The sequence below is a fragment of the Dicentrarchus labrax genome, unplaced genomic scaffold (genome assembly GCF_905237075.1).
Source record: "Dicentrarchus labrax unplaced genomic scaffold, dlabrax2021, whole genome shotgun sequence".
NCBI lineage: Eukaryota > Metazoa > Chordata > Actinopteri > Moronidae > Dicentrarchus > Dicentrarchus labrax.
The window spans coordinates 17,328,646-17,347,382 of record NW_026136701.1 but is presented as its reverse complement, the minus strand read 5'-3'; the positions used below and the strand labels follow the sequence as shown (position 1 = coordinate 17,347,382).

The following is an 18,737-nucleotide window of genomic DNA, read 5'->3' as shown; positions in this document are numbered from 1 at the left end:
ACTTTCCAATTATAATAAGCTGTAAGCTCAAAGAACTGCCAGAACAGCAGATTCTGACCAATTTAAAACTTCAGAGTGGTTAAACTGACGATGGTAAGATGATGTTAGACGTTGGGGTGTTAGGGATTAGGGTTATGTTCAGTCTTTGCAGGTTTTAGAGATGAAAAACTGTTGTATTTAAGCATTATAGGTTGCAGATGTTGAGTTTGGATCTAAAGCAGCTGAAAACTTCAAATCTTAACAAGCAACAGTCAAGGTTAGGGGGAAAAAAAACATTCATATGATAACATTAATGTAAGTTTAACACAAAGACTCAGCTAATCTGCTCCATCAGGACTGTTTGGGTGTGCTTTGATCAGTTTGGATTGGATTGACAGTTTCCCCAAACATTATTTGGAGTAACATATCATTAACAGTAACAGAGCACAAGGATGTGTTCACATGAAAACATAAAAACACACATAAGAGCACACATCAATAGTTAACGGGCTTCCTTTTGAAAGAGGAGATCAATGTTTGATTTCATTAATAAAAAGTGAGGGCTTTGAAATTGTATATTTATGGCTGTGGTATTTCCCCATTATTATTATTATTATTATTAATAATAATATTATTAATAATAAAATCATAATCCTAATATCGTAATTTCCATAAAGATTCTGCATAAAGACAATGTCACTGTAGGTGTAACCAACCAAGAATTGTTCTCATTTTGGCATTCAATAGTATATTAATCATATTCTGTTTAACGTGGCATAGAGGATTTCAACAAGCATTCACAAGTTTTCCTATGATTTCAAGAAGGTTGGGGAAGTTAGTCCCTTCAAGCCAACAATAATAATTTAGGATATTATTCCCAAATGGAATACTCCCTGCTTTCTGAAATATAATAGATTGTTTGTTCATATAAGTTTCCATCTCTTTACTTTTATTTTTTATAATATTGCTCTTCGTCCAGGGGTGTAAATTAAGATAATTAAAAACTATTTCCAGGGCCTGTAGAGTAGACCAGTAGTAGTAGTTATGGGGTTTAGCTGCAGTGCGTCCTCAGCGTCGATTGGTGGCAGCACTGAGGCAACAGTTTGTCTCCGCCCCAAACAAAAAAACATCAGAGGAAGAAGAAAGCATCAACAAGATATGCGAAACTAACCAGAGTGTCACTTTGAATCGATCTCTTCAGTCAGAGGGATGGGGGTCCTGCGAGGGAGTCGCGTTTTATGTTTACTTTTCTTCATTATACTGCTGTCAGAGCGACATTTTCGATGGGTAAGTTCAACTTAACGTTCGTGGTTTCGTGACTAAAACATGACTCAGCTCGGTCTGCAGTTGCTAACTTTAGTGTGATGTTTATATGAGGCGGCTAACGAAACTGAGATCCAGGTCTCGGTTGTTTTTTTTTTTTTTTTTTTGCTATTTGGGGGTTTTTACTCCTTTTTTTTAAAAAAAAAAGCTACCGTTATTACTAACGTTAGTTGGAAACTGAACCAGCCTCGTAACGTTAGCGAAATCCGACCGTTGATAGACGTTAGCTTTGACATTCCTTAGCGACGGCCGGTGTTGACACAGGTTGTATCCCGGAGAGCTGGTGTCGAAAAGAAAGTTCCCTACTGCCATGCTCTGTGGTTTCGATCAAAATCACCACCCTGTTTCAACTTGGTGTTAAGATAATGCTTAACTTTATTAAAAAAAAAAGTGTTCCCGTTCATTACTCCAAGCCATACATATTAACCCGAGTTTAAATGGCTTGCAAAACTGAAATGAAAACGGAATGTGCATCGTTTGCAAATCCAGTGCAAGTTATTTAGCCAAGCAGGGGAAAACTTTAGATGGTTTCGATAGCTGACTTCGATTAAATTGAACATTCAGTTGGATATGTGGTTGTAGCTGAAGTGTTATATTATAATGTAACGTTAGTAGTTGTTGCAAAACATAACATGCTTGAATGTCCCAACAGCTGTATTAAAGGATTAAATTGTAATATTAAACGATACATAAACTATTAAGTACAGAGAAAAAAACGCCATAATCCTTGAGGCGATTACAAAAATAGATTAGGATCAAATGAATGATGGACTTGAATGTGTAATATACAAGATCCCCCTTTTGTGTAGCAAATGTGTGCTGCTGTGGTTTAATTGGGAGACTGTTATCCTTTAACCATAAATGATGTGAATCCAATCGTCATTTGAGGGTATTTTTTTTAAATGAAATTTCAAAACAAGCCAGACAAAAACCTACGTCACACGTGTTCCTGCTCCACCCTTTTGCTTTGAATTAATCAGATGTAAATAATCACTCACTTGCTTGTCATTACTAGTCTCTCTGCTCCCTGTGTGGCATTGTTTGCCTCTTTTTCATGAGGTAATTAGGTCAACCCACTGCAATGCATATAACTACTCCAAAACTACGCATTCTTGTCACCAGATCTGAATCTGATTAATCATTACTGTTTTAAGATAAGATATCAGCGTCCTAGTAAAAAACAACAAAGCTGTGGGGTGAAAATATTGATTATTTGGAGACTGCAGTGAACAAGCATTTAAGTATTTTACTGGAATTTGTGTGTGTGCCCGTTTCTTTTGCAGGGTTCAGGGTTGTAAATCAGCTTTCTGTTATGTTTATGAATCCCTTGCAGGGCTTTGGTTCTCACTCAGTATAAACAAGTCTCTTACATCTAGCTCTGAGTCTTGAAAGTGAACTTTTAACAAATAGTTAGTATACTTGGAGTACTGGTCTAGTCTGCAGCTGCATAAAACTCCAACTGAGGTAATAATAACATTCGAAGGCTACCCTTGAACTCAATCCCACGAGGCACAAGTAGGACAGAGTGTAACACAGGGTTTACTTATAAAACAGTTTGTAGAGTAAGTGAATTAACTTCCCTAAGTCAGCCCTCCCAACAAAGAACACGTGAGCTCTGATGCTGAATAGGCAGATGACGGAAAACTTTGACTGCAGAAGCTATGAATAGTACTAAACATAGTACTAAACAATGGTGATTGTATGTTATTGTTATTTCTAAAAACATCAGATTTAAAATGAATATTTCAAGTTCTCAAATTGATCTTGGTTGTAGCCATATCAACAGTGGCCGAATTGTTGTTTTGCCATAGTAACCTGACCACAGTTCTCCTTTTTCTGGCCCTCCTTTTGGCACTGACGTCGGGTTAGTCAAGATGACCCTCTGGCTTTCTTACAAGACCTACTCTCCAAATGCATGATTGCAAAGAAACATTTTTGCAGAAGTGAAATTTGTATTTTCAGACATACAAGGTATGAGATACTAGTCACACAGGATATGAAACATGCCTAGAGGTCTAACCTGGTAAATATAAAACCTAAAAGGGGACACGTTTAACCGCAGTTCAGAATAGTTTCGTCCGTTTCTGCCAAAACTAAGTTACATTGATCCACCTTAGCCTTTACAGGAAGTCTGTGTGTTTGTGATATCTTTGATTTGTTTGCAAGACATTGTTCTTGTCCTCACTAGACAAAAATCAAAGTAGGTTTCTATCAGTAAAAAGCGAAATAAGATTCAACAGACTCTGCAGAAAAAAGAAATATACTGCAGGCACACCAGCACACAAATAGCCAACACTGCACAAATGATCACTGTGTTTCTGCTGTCTTTCTGTCAGGTCGAGGCCCAGCACTGTGTGTGGTATGGCGAGTGTGGGGAGTCCGTAAAGGTGCCCGGAAAAAAGTACAACTGCAAATACACTGGTTCTCCCATCCCGCTCCAGTCTGAGGGTTATGACCTTCTCACGGTACATACAGTGTCATGATGTTTTGTGCTGTTATTTCTGACATTTGATGCTCAAACCAATCTTTTGTATTATACTTCTGCTTTCCAGCTGGGCTTTATTTTGCACTGTGGAAATATTCTACCAAAGTGACGTCATCCTTTCTGTGTTTGCATACAGGAGCTTTGTCCTGGATATGACTATGGAAACCGAAGCCTTTGCTGTAATGTTGACCAGTTGCGCACTCTCAAAGGGAGTCTCCAGCTGCCCCTACAGTTCCTGTCTCGGTATGCACTGCAGTTATAACATTAACTAATGAAGCACATGATATACTTGGAAAGGGCATTATCATTCCCCGTCTTTGAAACACAAAGAGTAGACTGTCTGTCCTTTTAAATCTGTCAGTATTTTTTATTTTCAAATCTTATATGTTCTTTGGGTTAGGGTTAATTTTTTTTAGATTCTGCTTCTCACACGCACTACGTCTGTGTGCAGGTGTCCCGCCTGTTTCTTCAATCTGATGAACCTCTTCTGTGAGCTGACATGCAGCCCCCACCAGAGTCAGTTCATGAATGCCACCAAGGTCGACAATATAAATGTACTGGAAGTGCAGTACTATATTGGACAGACATTCTCTAATGGTAAGTTCACAGCCAGATATTCATTTAGAAATTAGCTTCACAGCTTCACCCTCATGCTGTGTAAACCTCATCAGTTCCCTTCTCAAACATGAAGTTGTACTCTCAGTTGTGTAATTCTGTTGTTAACTAACTCATAAATGATTCATTTTTGAGCAAATACAAGGAGGGATGGACAATTCGACGTATTGAAAATCTTGAGGTTTCCCTAGAAATAATTCAATATTACTTTTTCAGCCATGTACAATGCCTGTAGGGACGTCCAGGCACCATCCAGCAATGTGAAGGCTTTATCGCTGCTTTGTGGGAAGGATGCAAAGGACTGCAATGCTACTAACTGGATCCAGTACATGTTCAACATTGAGAATGGACAGACGCCCTTTCCTATCATTCCAATATTCTCAGGTAAATAATAATGTATTAGGTTATGTTCCTACTGCAGACAAATATTTATATTCCTTTAAGTAAGTTAAACAGATGTGTACCTTTGCTACATCTGTTCTGCTGTGTATGATTAATGCACAATGCCATGTTATTCTGTTTCTTTGCTTTAGATGTCCCTGTGTCTGGTTACACTCCCATGAACAACAAGACATATGCCTGCACAGAGGGCCTGGAAGACGGTTCGGGTCCCTGCTCCTGTCAGGATTGCACAAAGGCCTGTGGCCCCAAACCTGTCCCTCCTCCTCTCCCTCCTCCCTGGACTATCCTTGGCATCGATGCCATGACTGTCATCATGTGGATCTCTTATATTGCCTTCCTGCTTATCTTTATTGGAGCTGTACTGGGAGCTTGGTGTTACAGGTAAAGAACTGGTGGTGTTTTCTATTAGGAATCGTGTTATACCCACAAACCCTTTTCACCTGCTGTGGAAAAAAATATGTTGGTTCTGATGCTTGCTTTAGAAGTTAATATTGAATTGGCCTGTGTGGTTCTTTGTGCATACAGGAAAAGGACCATCATGTCCGAGTATGGCCCCATATTGGACAGCAATAATCCACTGTCTCTCAACAGTGATAACCCCGACCAAGGTATTGTAATCCAAGATACTGAGTCAAATTCTTTCTGTAATCTGTTTGTCGTACTAGTTATTGCATTGGTCTTTAGGTGTAATACAAATAATAACTTTGCTGCACCATTGCTGCGTGATGTAAACTAACTTTTACTCTTTCTCTCCTCTCAGTAAACGCATCATGCTGTGAAACACTGGGTGAACGCTTCGAGAATGTTCTGCGGCTCATCTTTAGCTCCTGGGGTTCCTTCTGTGTGCGGCATCCCTCTGTGGTCCTATTGGGCAGCCTGATCCTGGTGGTCGCCTCCTCCGGGGGCCTGGTCTATATGCGCATCACCACAGACCCCGTTGATCTGTGGTCGGCTCCCACCAGCCAGGCTCGTCAAGAGAAGGACTACTTTGACAGCCACTTCGGACCCTTCTTTAGAACTGTGCAGCTGATTATAACCAGTCCACTCCAAATCAATTTCACCTATTCCCCATACTTTGGAGGATCAGATGTCCCATTTGGAGCTGTCCTGGACAAAGACATTCTACACCAGGTGCGTTAGTGAGGAGAGGTGAATTTGGGAGGATGGATCATTAGCAATATTTTGTAATTAAAGCCACTGTGTAGAAGTATTGATTATGTTACCGGATTAGATGTAAACTTTCCGTGTGAAGAGCAGCTGCATCTCTGAAACTGTGGTTTATTGTTTCCTCTTTTTCTACTTTTCTTTGTTCTAACCGCACCCAACCAGGTGCTGGATCTGCAGCTCGACATCGAAGGACTTGTAGCCACATACGAGGGCCAAAACGTCACCCTGAAGGATCTCTGCTTGGCTCCGCTGGCCCCGTACAATAACAACTGTACCATCCTGAGTGTCCTCAACTACTTCCAGAACAGCCACGCTGTACTGGACCACAGCATAGGAGACGACTTCTTTGTCTATGCTGACTTTCACAGCCACTTCCTCTACTGTGTCAGGTGATTTTCTTTAAATTGGTTAAATGTTATTCTTTGTTCCTTTTCAGATGTTAACCAATAAGCTGGTGCTCCTCTGGTCTTAAAACTTCCCTTGTAAACACGTCTTAATTGCCGGCAGAGACCTAGAAAATACACCAGTGTTGAAATTTTTCAGGAATGTCATGCAGTTGTTCTTTATCTGTTTTTTTTTTTTTTGACTGCACTACAATAAGGTCAGACAATAGTAAAACATTCACTGGTGAATGGGTTCATCAAATAATGACTGTGATTTTTCAGGCTATTAACTGTTGGTCTTTTCTTCTACAGTGCGCCAGCATCCCTCAATGACACCACTCTCCTCCATGACCCCTGTTTAGGCACTTTTGGTGGCCCCGTCTTCCCTTGGCTGGCCCTGGGAGGTTACGACGGTGAGCTGGATTAACTCTTTTAGTGGGCAGAGAGAAAACAGCAGCAGTTTTTTCCTTTTATAGTAGTTACATAATCTGTTTACAACCTCCGTAGATTATTTCATTGTACTGTAGGAAAAAAATTGTGCTCTTTTGGTCATCAACATTTCCACTTCTTTCTGATAAACATGAGAGTTGTCATAGCAACCAACAATTTATGATTTAAATGCCATGCTTTTATGGGGAACTTTATGTATTGTCTCCACAGAGACGAGAGGAATGCTTAGCTGTAGCTGCCAGTTCAGTAATCTATTAATGTGGTTGATAACAGAATTGTGTAAGTAAGGATTTTTTTTCTTCCACATTACAGAAACCAACTACAACAATGCCACTGCTCTAGTGATCACCTTTCCACTCAACAACTACCTGAATGACACAGTCAAGTTGGGCAAAGCTCTGGCATGGGAGAAAGAGTGAGACAACTATCTGTTTAGCTAACAAAAGTCACTGTTTAGTGGTGTCTTTGCATGTACTTATTGTTTTTCTTCTGTATGTGTGCGTGCATTCCAGATTCATCAGTTTCATGAAGAACTACAAAAACCCCAACCTGACCGTAGCCTTTAGTGCAGAGAGGAGTATTGAAGATGAATTAGACAGAGAGAGCAACAGTGACATCAGGACCATAGTAATCAGCTATGCCATTATGTTCATCTATATCTCCCTGGCCCTGGGTCACATACACAGCTTCAACAGAGTGATGGTAAGAGCCTAAGCAATTAAGTTATTGTCGTTTATAATTTTTGTCCTATGTGTCAAGCATTTTTTCCAACCCAAGTGTTACCATAATCCATATCTAAAATAGTTTTACACATTACGCACAGTTTCTGCCTGTGAAGTAAGAGCCTGACGTCAACAAAACTAGTACAACATGCTTGACAGCTTCCTGCAGCTCAAGTGTAAAAGAGAGCAGCCAAAGGGAAGAATCTGACTGATCCTTTATCTTTTTGCCCGTACAGGTGGACTCTAAGATCTCACTGGGTATAGCGGGTATCCTGATTGTGCTCAGCTCTGTAGCCTCCTCACTGGGGATCTTCAGCTATTTTGGTATCCCCCTCACCCTTATTGTGATCGAAGTCATTCCTTTCTTGGTGCTCGCTGTTGGAGTGGACAACATCTTTATTATAGTACAGACATATCAGGTAACGCCCCTTCTCCCAATCCATTAAACTGTTATTATTACTTATCATTATTACCCCTTGATTTGTCATGTGGTTCCTCTTTAAAAAGACTCCTTAATTTCAGTGAGGATACCTTTTTTTTTTCATGCTGCCAATAAAACTTGCTAAAAGTGATTTCCATTTGTATTTCTCAACAGAGGGATGAGCGGATGCCCCAAGAGGAACTTCACCAACAGATTGGTCGTATTCTTGGAGACGTAGCCCCGAGCATGTTCCTCTCCTCCTTCTCCGAGACAGTGGCCTTTTTCTTGGGTAAAACAGATCACTCTTAAATACACCCTATATGTACACAGACAATGTACATTAATTTATATGTATTCTAAAAATCATAAGGTTCCACCATCATTTAAGAAACGTGTTTTTTGTAGACAAGATTGACGCACAAAAAGTGCAATAGTTTCCTGGTTAGTCACATGCTGATAAAATTGTTGACTTTGTCTTCCGTAGGAGCCCTGTCCAACATGCCTGCAGTGAGGACATTCTCTCTGTTTGCTGGCTTGGCGGTTTTTATTGATTTCCTGTTGCAGATCAGCTGCTTTGTCAGCTTGCTAGGCCTGGACGCCAAAAGACAGGAGGTGAGACTGGGTCTTTCCTGCAGACTTAACCAATCTCTGCTTGAGCTAATTTAACCGGTCCTCCTCTCTAGTTGATTGTTTTAGTCAGTGCAGTGATTGTAGCAGTGAAAACTTGCTCTTGGGCCCAAGTGACACATGGCTGAAGCATTGTTCTAAATGACTCCACCTTCAAGTTAGATACAGACTTAGTTACACTTAATCAAATGCCGTGTTGTCTCTTGTGTTTTAAAAGGGGAATCGTCTTGACATCATTTGCTGTGTAAAGCTGCCAGAAGGTCAGGAAGCAAAGACAGAGAGCTTCCTCTTCCGTTTTTTCAAGAAAGTATATGCCCCATTCATCCTCAAAGAGTGGGTGCGACCGATCATAGTAAGTACCTCCAGTGATACGTTACCACTCATGCACATCTCTCATCTGTTTTCTCAACTCCCCCTGCTATGTATTATTCTAAGGTGTTGATAGATTAAGTTCGACTCATATTTTTCATTGAGTAGAACATAGTGGTTGTTGGCTATATGATGATTATGTTTGTTTTTTCATTTCTCTTTGTTTAGGTGGCAGTGTTTGTGGGAATGCTCTCCTTCAGTATTGCTGTGGTGAATAAAGTAGAGATTGGACTGGACCAAAAACTCTCCATGCCTGATGTAAGTCTTTTTTAATAGATATGGGCAAAGTAGAATGGTTAATGGTTAACATTTTTAGTTGCACTTTTAGTTTTACTTCTCCTGTCAGTCATCCATGAAGATAACGCAATTGCATGTGATGTGATTATTTGAATTTCCATAACATTACATTTTTGCAGAAGTATAATAGCATTGACTTGCATTCCTGTACTTGTGGAGGTCTATTCTGATGATCTGTCTCTCCATCTAGGATTCGTATGTGCTGGACTACTTTAAGAACTTGACTGAGTATCTCCACACTGGAGCTCCAGTGTACTTTGTGGTAGAGGACGGTCTCAACTACAGTAGTCCAGAGGGCCAGAATGTTGTGTGTGGAGGGGTAGGCTGCAACAACAACTCTCTAGTCCAGCAGGTCTATGCCGCCTCACTCATCAGCAACTAGTAAGTCTGAGCTATGATGATTTAGATCACAGATCGTACAATTGCACATATCAAAAATGATATTAAAGATAAAAAATAAACATTAATTAACAAAAATTGTCTGAGAACCTGTTTGACAATTATTTAATTTTATTACTTTGAACATACATTTGAATGTAAATGGCATCCAGGCACCACAACTTCAAAACTTGAGAGTTAAGTTTAGGTGAAGGTCATAAAAAGATTACTGATTTAACCTATTATTTTAGGATCTATTCAATTTCACTTTTCCTTTCACTCCCAGCACAACCATTGCCTTCACCCCATCCTCTTGGCTTGATGACTACTTTGACTGGGTGAAGCCTCAGTCCACCTGCTGTCGATACTACAACAACACTGGAACCTTCTGCAATGCCTCGGGTAAATTTATATCCAACGTCAACATGCTTTGAACCCTTGCCTCATGATCCTGGTGTCCCAAGTTTACATAAGTTCAACATGTTTTTCATACACAAAACGCAGTGACACAATTAGCATTTAAGGGCATTTTTGCAAAATGAACAGCAGAATTATGGCAATACTAAACAAAACATTAATGTCAACATTATTCTTGTATAATGCATTCAACTTACATTCAGGTGTTGCAATATTAGAATTGTATGGGTGATTTATGCAAACTAACGCTATTTTATATCTCAAAAGGATAATAGTATTTATTTAGATTAGGTTAACAAAATGTTGATATAATTATTAATGCATAAAATTGAGGCATTTGATTATTAATAGATCCGTAGTTCATAAAATGACTAAAAGTCACCTGAATTTCAGTTGCCAGTGTATTTAAGGAAGTGACAAATAATAGTGAAAGGAGGAACTAATAACTCAAACTGTAAAATTCCAATGTAAATTGTGTCTCATTTTTCGTGCCTTTGTTTTCAAAATACATGCAGTTTTAGGAAAAGTATGCTAATAACCAAAATGTTATTACAGCAATGCTGCCTCTAGTATTGTCTTACACTGGTACTGGTAAAGAGGTTATTATTTATTGTAGTATTTAAGAGTAGTATTTATGTTTTCAGTTCACACCTTTGTCTCAGAGCTAATTTGTATATTTCTCCAGTTAATTTGGTTAAATGGATGAATATATTCCCGGTATTGTTTTCCAGTGGTAAATTCCTCCTGCGTTCACTGCCGGCCCATGACTCCCAGTGGAAAGCAGAGGCCAGAAGGAGACGACTTCATGCGGTTTCTACCCATGTTTCTGTCAGACAATCCCAATGTCAAGTGTGGAAAAGGGTAATTTTATAGCTCTACTGAAATGTTGTAATTTTTTTTTTTTTTTTTTTTTTTTGAAAGCACATGACGTGAAATTGAATACTTTCATTTTAACTTCTGTTTTTATGTGGTTAAAGTATCCCATTGTGGTTTGTAATTTTCCCTTCTTTTATTTTTCCCACAATGTGTTAATTCTTCTCCAGCGGCCACGCAGCCTATGCCACAGCAGTTGACCTTCATCCCAACAACACAGGGGTCGGAGCCACTTACTTTATGACTTACCACACCATCCTGAAAGAATCTCCAGACTACATAGACGCCTTAAAAATGGCCCGAATCCTAGCTGAAAATATCAGTCAGTCCATGGACCACAAAGTTTTTGCCTACAGGTACGTCCTGTTGTACCTTGCTTGATATGCTGTATAAATTATAGTGTAACCATTGTTGTCTTTGTGACAACGTTTATATCTTCCATTGTTGTCTTTGTGACAACGTTTATGTCTTCCATTGTTGTCTTTGTGACAACGTTTATGTGTTTTCAGTTTCACCCACTGCTTTAGGTCTTTCTGGTTGTGAAATACTTTTAACTGAAGTTCTGCTTGTTTTGAACTCAAGGTTCAAGGGTAGAAATAGGTCATAGATAAGCACACAGCAAATAAAACATTATAAATGGCAACACAGCCAATGTTTGACCATAATCTCCCTCTCCCCAGTCTCCTATATAGCAAAACAGTCATGCCCCCTGACACTGAGGTTGAGCCAAATATTTCAAGAAAAAGTTGTTTGTGGATAAAAAATGAGTTTTGCTATTTCTCTATTGAAATGACAAACAATATGAGGTCAAGAATAGCTACTGATAAAAATAGAAAATGTAATAGCAGTTTCTTTAGGGGCTGTTCACTAATATATATTTTCCTTCTTTGCAGCGTCTTCTATGTGTTTTACGAGCAGTACCTCACCATAGCGTATGACACAGCTCTGAACCTGAGCGTGTCACTGGCGTCCATATTTGTGGTGACGACTGTGCTTTTGGGCTTCGAGCTGTGGTCAGCTGTGATTGTCAGTCTTACCATCGCCATGATCCTGGTCAACATGTTTGGTGTCATGTGGCTGTGGAACATCAGCCTCAACGCAGTATCCCTGGTGAACCTAGTCATGGTGAGATAACATGAAAAGCACACATAAGATGATGTCTGTTGTAATTATAACTGTCTATTAGATTTTACAGTTACTTTCTGGTTGAACATTGACTCGTCTTACTATAGTTGCAATGACCAATTTTAGTTGTAATGATTTCATAATCATTTCAGGAATGTTCACTTTCAAATTATAACTGTAAAAGGACGATGTGTGATTTTGATCATATAAATTAGAGGTGTATGAACAAATGTTGCAGCTTTCTTAACTCCAATAGTTGAAAGCAAATGCTTTTTAAAGCCTGTGTTTACCATCCCTGCTGACATAAATACATCAATAACTAAGTTTAATTTTGCATAGTATTACTATAGTATTATATCCATGTTCTGAAAGACTTGCTGCTACATTCCTGTGTTTTGAATATTGATGGTGTGATCATAGATTGTGCCTTTTTAAACTTAGGACTTTACTCTTTACAATCGGTCTGGTCGTCTGACCCCTTGTGTTGTTTACCCTAAGGGACTAAGGGACTTTGTTCTAGCAATGTCAGCCTGTCCCTAGATGACAGCACTTGGTGAAAAAATGTTGTGATAGCCATCAGGAAATGATCTTCCTCTAACTGTTAACGACTTCATCTCACCTATAACACATATTAATTTCAAGGCAGGAAACTGGAATCAGTAGGTTTTTAATTCAGCGTTTCCATGTTTTGGTGCTGAGTTGTTTCCTGTCCTCTGTTGCAGTGCTGTGGTATCTCGGTGGAGTTCTGCAGCCACATTGTGCGAGCGTTTTCCATCAGTGTGAAGAAAAACAGAGTGGAGCGGGCTGAAGAGGCCCTGGCTCACATGGGCAGCTCTGTAAGTCTTGTTATACTGCTTACAAATTCACAAGAGGAAGTAAATACATTTTTGCATGCTGGTAATGTGGATATCGGTGTAAATAAGCTTAGGATAAAGCAATGATTAATGTCTAATCATCAAATATCCTGATACTTAATGAAATTTCTTTCTTTTTCACAGGTATTTAGTGGGATCACATTAACAAAGTTTGGAGGTATTCTGATCCTGGCGCTTTCCAAGTCCCAGATCTTCCAGGTCTTCTACTTTAGGATGTACTTGGCCATAGTGTTGCTGGGAGCAACGCATGGCCTCATCTTCCTCCCTGTGCTGCTTAGTTATATCGGTCAGTAATTTCAAATGTTTAAAGGAAAACACATTAAGCATACAAGATTTAACACTGTTTTAATTAAATGTAATATTATTTTCCACAGGTCCTACAGTGAACAAAGCAAAGGTGTTTGCTGCTAACCAGCGCTATGCTGGTACAGAAAGGGAGCGCCTCCTCAACTACTAGCAGGCCGTATGGGACAATGAACAATGAACTAACTATTTGTCTGGGAGGGACTGTGTGGGTGTGAGCGCAAGCCATTTCTGTGATTACTGACCCACTCATCATCGCTGCCACTACTATGCACAGATTTAACTCAGGAATATACTTGGGAAAAGGTGTGCCAGAGGCCTTGTCCAATTGCATACTTATTGATTTTCCTCAGAAGACTTTGGACCTCCCCACCTCCCCCCTCCCCACCTCACACCTCACACTACAGGACAAACCTGACTTCAGTGTGTGAAGCATAAGCGACATACCTCTGAACAAAAACACCACTTTGACAGTGTGGAAGTAGGAGAGACACCACCCCCAACATCAGTTGACAGACTCTCAGTTCCATATGCTATGAGCTATTTTGAAAACTCAAAAGGGTAAATCTGGTTAGGTTTTTCATGTTTTTTAAATGTATACCAGGAAAAAAAAACCAATGTGTTGAAAAGGACTTTTTTTTTTTGCTAACGTCTACTAACACAGGACTTTTGCAGAACTACTTGATATTATGAATCATTTATTGACTGGCACAATGCACATACTGGAGCTAACAGATAATAATGATAGGCCCTCATATTACCTGGGATTAACATGTATCACAGCCGGGGCTGTGTCTAAATACTGTGATATATTACAGGCCAGCTAGTAGTAGCATTTTTTTTTTTACATAGCAATAATGTGCAGCTTTTAACTATAATGTTTTGACTCCAGGAAACAAGACTTGAAATTAACTTTGAGCTTTAAAAGTTTTCTGGCATGTTCACATGCACGTCGGGGGAGCAGTGAATTGTAATTGTAAACCCCTTTACTTAAAAAAGGCTACAGTTTCTACATGGATGTAGACGTAAAAGCTGCTTCAAAGCTGACACCTCATTTAAAAGTGAGAGAACTGGAATACAGAGTCAAAACAAACAGTCCAAGTACTGCATCATAGCATACTCTCCAAACTGCCTGGTCTTTTATGTCCACCTCAGCAACTATTTAAATGATCCAGTGCAACATTTCATTTTAGAGCTACTTTAATGTATCTTAAGTGTCCTTTTGAAATGTTGGCATGACTACAGAGTTAGTCCATCTGGAGTGCTTTTACATATGGTCACAGCAGAAACATCTCTGCTGCGACATCAGTCAAGATACATGTTGATTCCAGGTGTAAAGGGTGCTTTAATGCTAATAGTGGTTTTACATAGTAAAGTGTAAATTAGACACTGCAGTTACTGAACAAAACATTTGTTGCATCAAGAAGTGAAGAGAGAAGCTTTACATATGACTGTAAATATCATACACGAGACTAATTTAGATTGATTCTTTAGTCATCTAGAGTATGTTGATACTGAATACTGTTCAATGATTAGATAATGGTAAAAGAGTTTTTCATTCCTACACATTTAAGTTATTTTTTTTTTTTATTTAACTATTAACACTTTCTTAGCATGTATTGCTGTCTTATAAAACCCTTCCAATTTGTCCAAAGGAATCACTTTGTTTTAAAAGATAAACAACAACTTTTTGTGAAGCAAATTGAACTGTATATCCCAGGACAATACGGTCCAGGCGATGCAAGTGAATACACACTTGCATCGCCTGCTCTTCAACATGTCTGAGGTCATAACTAGTCGAGACTCAAGGTGGTGCACTCCCACTAGTTTAATCTGGATATGGTTGTCCCAAATTGATGCTGACATCACTGGAAGAGGATGTTAACGTTTTACCCAAGGTGGATGAAATCTGGTGGGACCTTTTTTGTTTTTCTTTTTTTTTTAAGGAATAGCACCATGCTTTTTGATTTTCAAGAGTTATTTTTTTTCCACATTGCAGTCATGTGTTTTTTTGAATGTGTCGATGAAAAGTTTAAAACCGGGAAAAGTTTTGTGAGTAACCAACTGAAAAAGTTGGAATAACAAAGAATTGTGCTTGTTAACAGTGCTGTGCATTGACATTGACAAATCATCTCTGACACTGAAGAATATGATCTTGGTAAAAGAGACTAAACCAAACATTTTAAGTATTTTAACACATTAAATAGTTATCATAGAAGTATGCAGTTTGGCCTATTCTTTTGTTTTTGCTGATGCAAATTTGATTTAATGTGATGTAATATGACCCCTGTTAGAAGCCACTATAAAGTCTCCAGCTGGAAGGAGTCTTTTTGGAACAAAAACAATAGTTTTATTCTTTTGAGGTTAATACAAACAGCAGCAGATGCTTCTGTAGCAGAAACCACTCACAGCTGAGGTTGTTTAGACTGACCACAGTGTGGCGCCTGAATCCATTCATGAAGCTCTGTCTGCATCATGCTCTCAGTAATGTTGGGGGAGTGACCTAATTTTTATGTCTTGAAGGGAAGCAGTGTTGCCATGCTTTTACACTGTCAGTGATCTAAATCTCTGCAGTGTGCAAGTAGTCCACAGAGCATATTAACTAAAGCATCTGCATGGAGCTTGTTGTTAAGCATGTAAATATGCAGCTTTTTGATATTTATATCAAAACTTTACAGGCCATCAATCACTCACATCCCATTTGAAAGTTGCTGCCAAACCCCTGAGCTGCGTGCTTCCTCCTGTTGTTTATTGTTGTGTCTGTCTGTTCAGCTCTGTTGTCACACAAACCTCCAGCTCATGACTTATTTATCCGTTTCCCTGTGAGAGCGGGGACTGTTCTTTGAATCTGGCTGAGAGATTAAAATATTAATTTCCTCTGCAGGTCTGCTGTGCTGTCTGCAGGGGGAGAATATACAGGTTGGGGAGAGTATTATGTAAGATGTGCAAGGCTCGCCTCACACTAGACTCTGACCTGTCCCCATCCTTCATTATGACACAGACGACATACACTGCACAGCAAGGGTGTTGTAGTTCGAGAAGGTATGAATAACATTTTAGGAACATAAAAAAGAACCTAAATAGCTTGTTGACAAATGTAACTGAGTAAAATGAACCGCATGTTTTTGGCTATAAACCAGTTATAGCTGAAATTAATACCTTTGCTTGTATGAGTACTGTGAAGATCTTATGCTGTTTTAAATATTAGATGGACAAATTTTGCCTGGCAGATTCCTTAAATATTTTAGAAAGTCAAACCAAAGTGAAAGTTGCAAATCATGGTCAAGAAATGAAACTAAAGACATAAATATCAAAACTGAAAGACGAGAGAAGGAAATGTGATATTGTGACCAGCAGTAACACAATACTATAGTATACAATACTATAGTTTATAATATTCTCCTGCATATACAGTCGCACAGGATGTTTTGTTATGAAAGAGCTCCTCATTTCATAATTTGTTGTGATGTGCTGAATGTCCCGCCCACTGAACGTCTGTTGCCTGAATGACAGCGGCCCTGGATTATCAATCCCTGGAATAATTTTTTCTTTTTTTCTTAGATAACAGGACTAATCTAGAAAATAATCTGTCGGTAATCTGTTAACTAATACAGCTAAGGGAACTCTAATTACAACAATCAAGTTTAATTTAATGGTTATGTGTGGGATAAAAATAGTCTTGTATAGAGTACTTATCCAAGTGTGATTCCACCGGAACAAACTGTTTAATATAGGTACAGGAACCACAATGTTTTTCCTCCAATTTCAGGAAATGCTGTTTAATTTAATTAAAATTTTCCCTGATATTTGGGACAGAAAAGAAAATTACACTTTTAGAAGTAGCAATTTAACAATACTTAACCCAAACTACTCAGAGAGCAGTCTTTAAGTATGATTATTACATTATTATAATGAGTACATCACCACATCTGCTTCTGAAACTAATTTGTTAAAGTGTATTCTGTGCCAAAACAAGTGCTATGTATGTCCAATAGCCCTCCACTGTGCGTCCTCCCACAGCTGTCCTTGAACTCACATTGGGGCCTCCACCACACCAACTTAAAAGTTGATCTGCGTGTTTTTTAAAGATCCATCAATAAGTAAGTGTAAGAAGCGTTTAATGTCCTACTTTGCGTCACCGGTTTTCGGTTACAGCAGGTTCAGCTGTCTCTGAAATAGACTCTTGGGGTGGAACAAAAGGGATTAGGTAGCCTTGTCAAACATGAAGAGAGGATCAGATTTTCAGGTCCACCTGCAGTGCTTTCCCCTCCTGACCGTGGACCAGTCCAACACAACATTGCAAGTTAGTGAAGAAAGAAGTTTGTGGATTTTAACGTTACATTAGAAACATGCCTGTACTTTATGCGTGACAAAGATTTAGCAAGTGCGGAATAGAATCCAAGAGTGCATCAAACAGGTTCTCACAGTTAAAATGTCACAATCCTTTAGTGTTCCCTACTTCCTTGTTTACAAACTACAGTAAATGGTGGAAAAGCCCTGAGTCACAGTATCATGACAGGAAAAGGGGCAAAATGCTGTTTCAGCCAAATGTTATTTTAAAGGGAAGGGCAATAGAACGCAGCTTGCCCCAAACGATGGTACACATATTTTCACAATGAGGGTCACTTATGTGTGAGCAGGGCTCAGGAAGGGCTGTCAATAGACCCCTTTATGAGGCAGCGAGGGGGGAATTAGGCTGTCAATGGAGGGGACTAAGCCACGTATGCCATGTGTCCACTCTCGGTCCTGGCCTGTTTGTTTTGATGGCAGCACGAGACTGGCGTGACTGCGGGCCTTGTTTACATTGGATGTGTGTCAAGCGGGAGAGTTCCCACTCGATGAGAAACTGACCTCTCAGATTGCATCAGAGCCACAGGTGCCATCCATTCCCGGTCGAGGTTTCTGGAGTCTCGCCTATTTATTGTACTGAGATTACCAGACAGTTTGATAATCCAAGTTATGCATTTACAAGACAGAGGGGTGTTGGGTTGTAAACATGGCTCAGGAAAGCAGTCGGTCAGTTTAAGAACTGCTTTGGTGACAAAGAAAACAGAATTGTAAGGGCAAAATTGAGATTGTTTTTGGCCGTGGAGCAGTGCATATTAAATGTATAATAGGCAGAATGAAGTGATGAAACAAAAATGAACAAAACTACTGCTATAAACAAAGGACAGAGAACTTTTGGCAGCGTGTTGTAGACCAGCAGTGAGCTCAGACTTTCACACAAGTACAAGTTCCATGTGAGTAATTTCCTTTGTATTGTTAAGTGCTGGAAATGAATGTGCATTACACAACTTTGAAGTATCAAATAGTAGCCCAGACAAGTCATTTATGTTACAGCAATAAAATAATTACAGTTAAGTACATAAGTTCATACAGTTAGATTTTGTTACTTGTTTTTTTACAAGTAACTTTATGGTGAAAATACCATAAAATAGCTGTCTGTCCATCTTGTGTTTTGATAAACAGATCTAAAGTGACATTTTAAGAAAATGCTACCTACAGGGCTACAGCCATGGGCTAACT

At 39.2% G+C, this 18,737-nt stretch overlaps 1 protein-coding gene across 1 annotated transcript; it reads left to right on the top strand.

Moving 5' to 3' along the window:
* The first annotated feature begins 1,115 nt into the window (after positions 1 to 1,115).
* npc1 (Niemann-Pick disease, type C1) lies at positions 1,116 to 15,429 on the top strand. Its single transcript, XM_051406162.1, has 25 exons — positions 1,116 to 1,266; positions 3,639 to 3,767; positions 3,924 to 4,030; positions 4,239 to 4,384; positions 4,619 to 4,786; positions 4,936 to 5,185; positions 5,330 to 5,412; positions 5,565 to 5,935; positions 6,134 to 6,360; positions 6,667 to 6,767; positions 7,117 to 7,219; positions 7,317 to 7,506; positions 7,763 to 7,945; positions 8,122 to 8,236; positions 8,432 to 8,559; positions 8,792 to 8,926; positions 9,112 to 9,201; positions 9,431 to 9,621; positions 9,905 to 10,020; positions 10,767 to 10,896; positions 11,079 to 11,264; positions 11,802 to 12,033; positions 12,756 to 12,869; positions 13,032 to 13,194; positions 13,283 to 15,429. Exons 1-25 carry the CDS (start codon positions 1,189 to 1,191, stop codon positions 13,363 to 13,365), a joined length of 3,819 nt encoding a protein of 1,272 aa, XP_051262122.1. The 5' UTR covers positions 1,116 to 1,188; the 3' UTR covers positions 13,366 to 15,429.
* Positions 15,430 to 18,737: the final 3,308 nt, after the last annotated feature.

Bases quoted from the DNA above. Each gene is read 5' to 3' on its own strand.
- npc1 (XM_051406162.1), top strand. From the start codon at position 1,189: ATGGGGGTCCTGCGAGGGAGTCGCGTTTTATGTTTACTTTTCTTCATT. The intron at 5,413-5,564 runs GTATTGTAATCC...CTCTCCTCTCAG, and splicing joins CAGTGATAACCCCGACCAAG to TAAACGCATCATGCTGTGAA. The intron at 8,237-8,431 runs GTAAAACAGATC...TGTCTTCCGTAG, and splicing joins GACAGTGGCCTTTTTCTTGG to GAGCCCTGTCCAACATGCCT.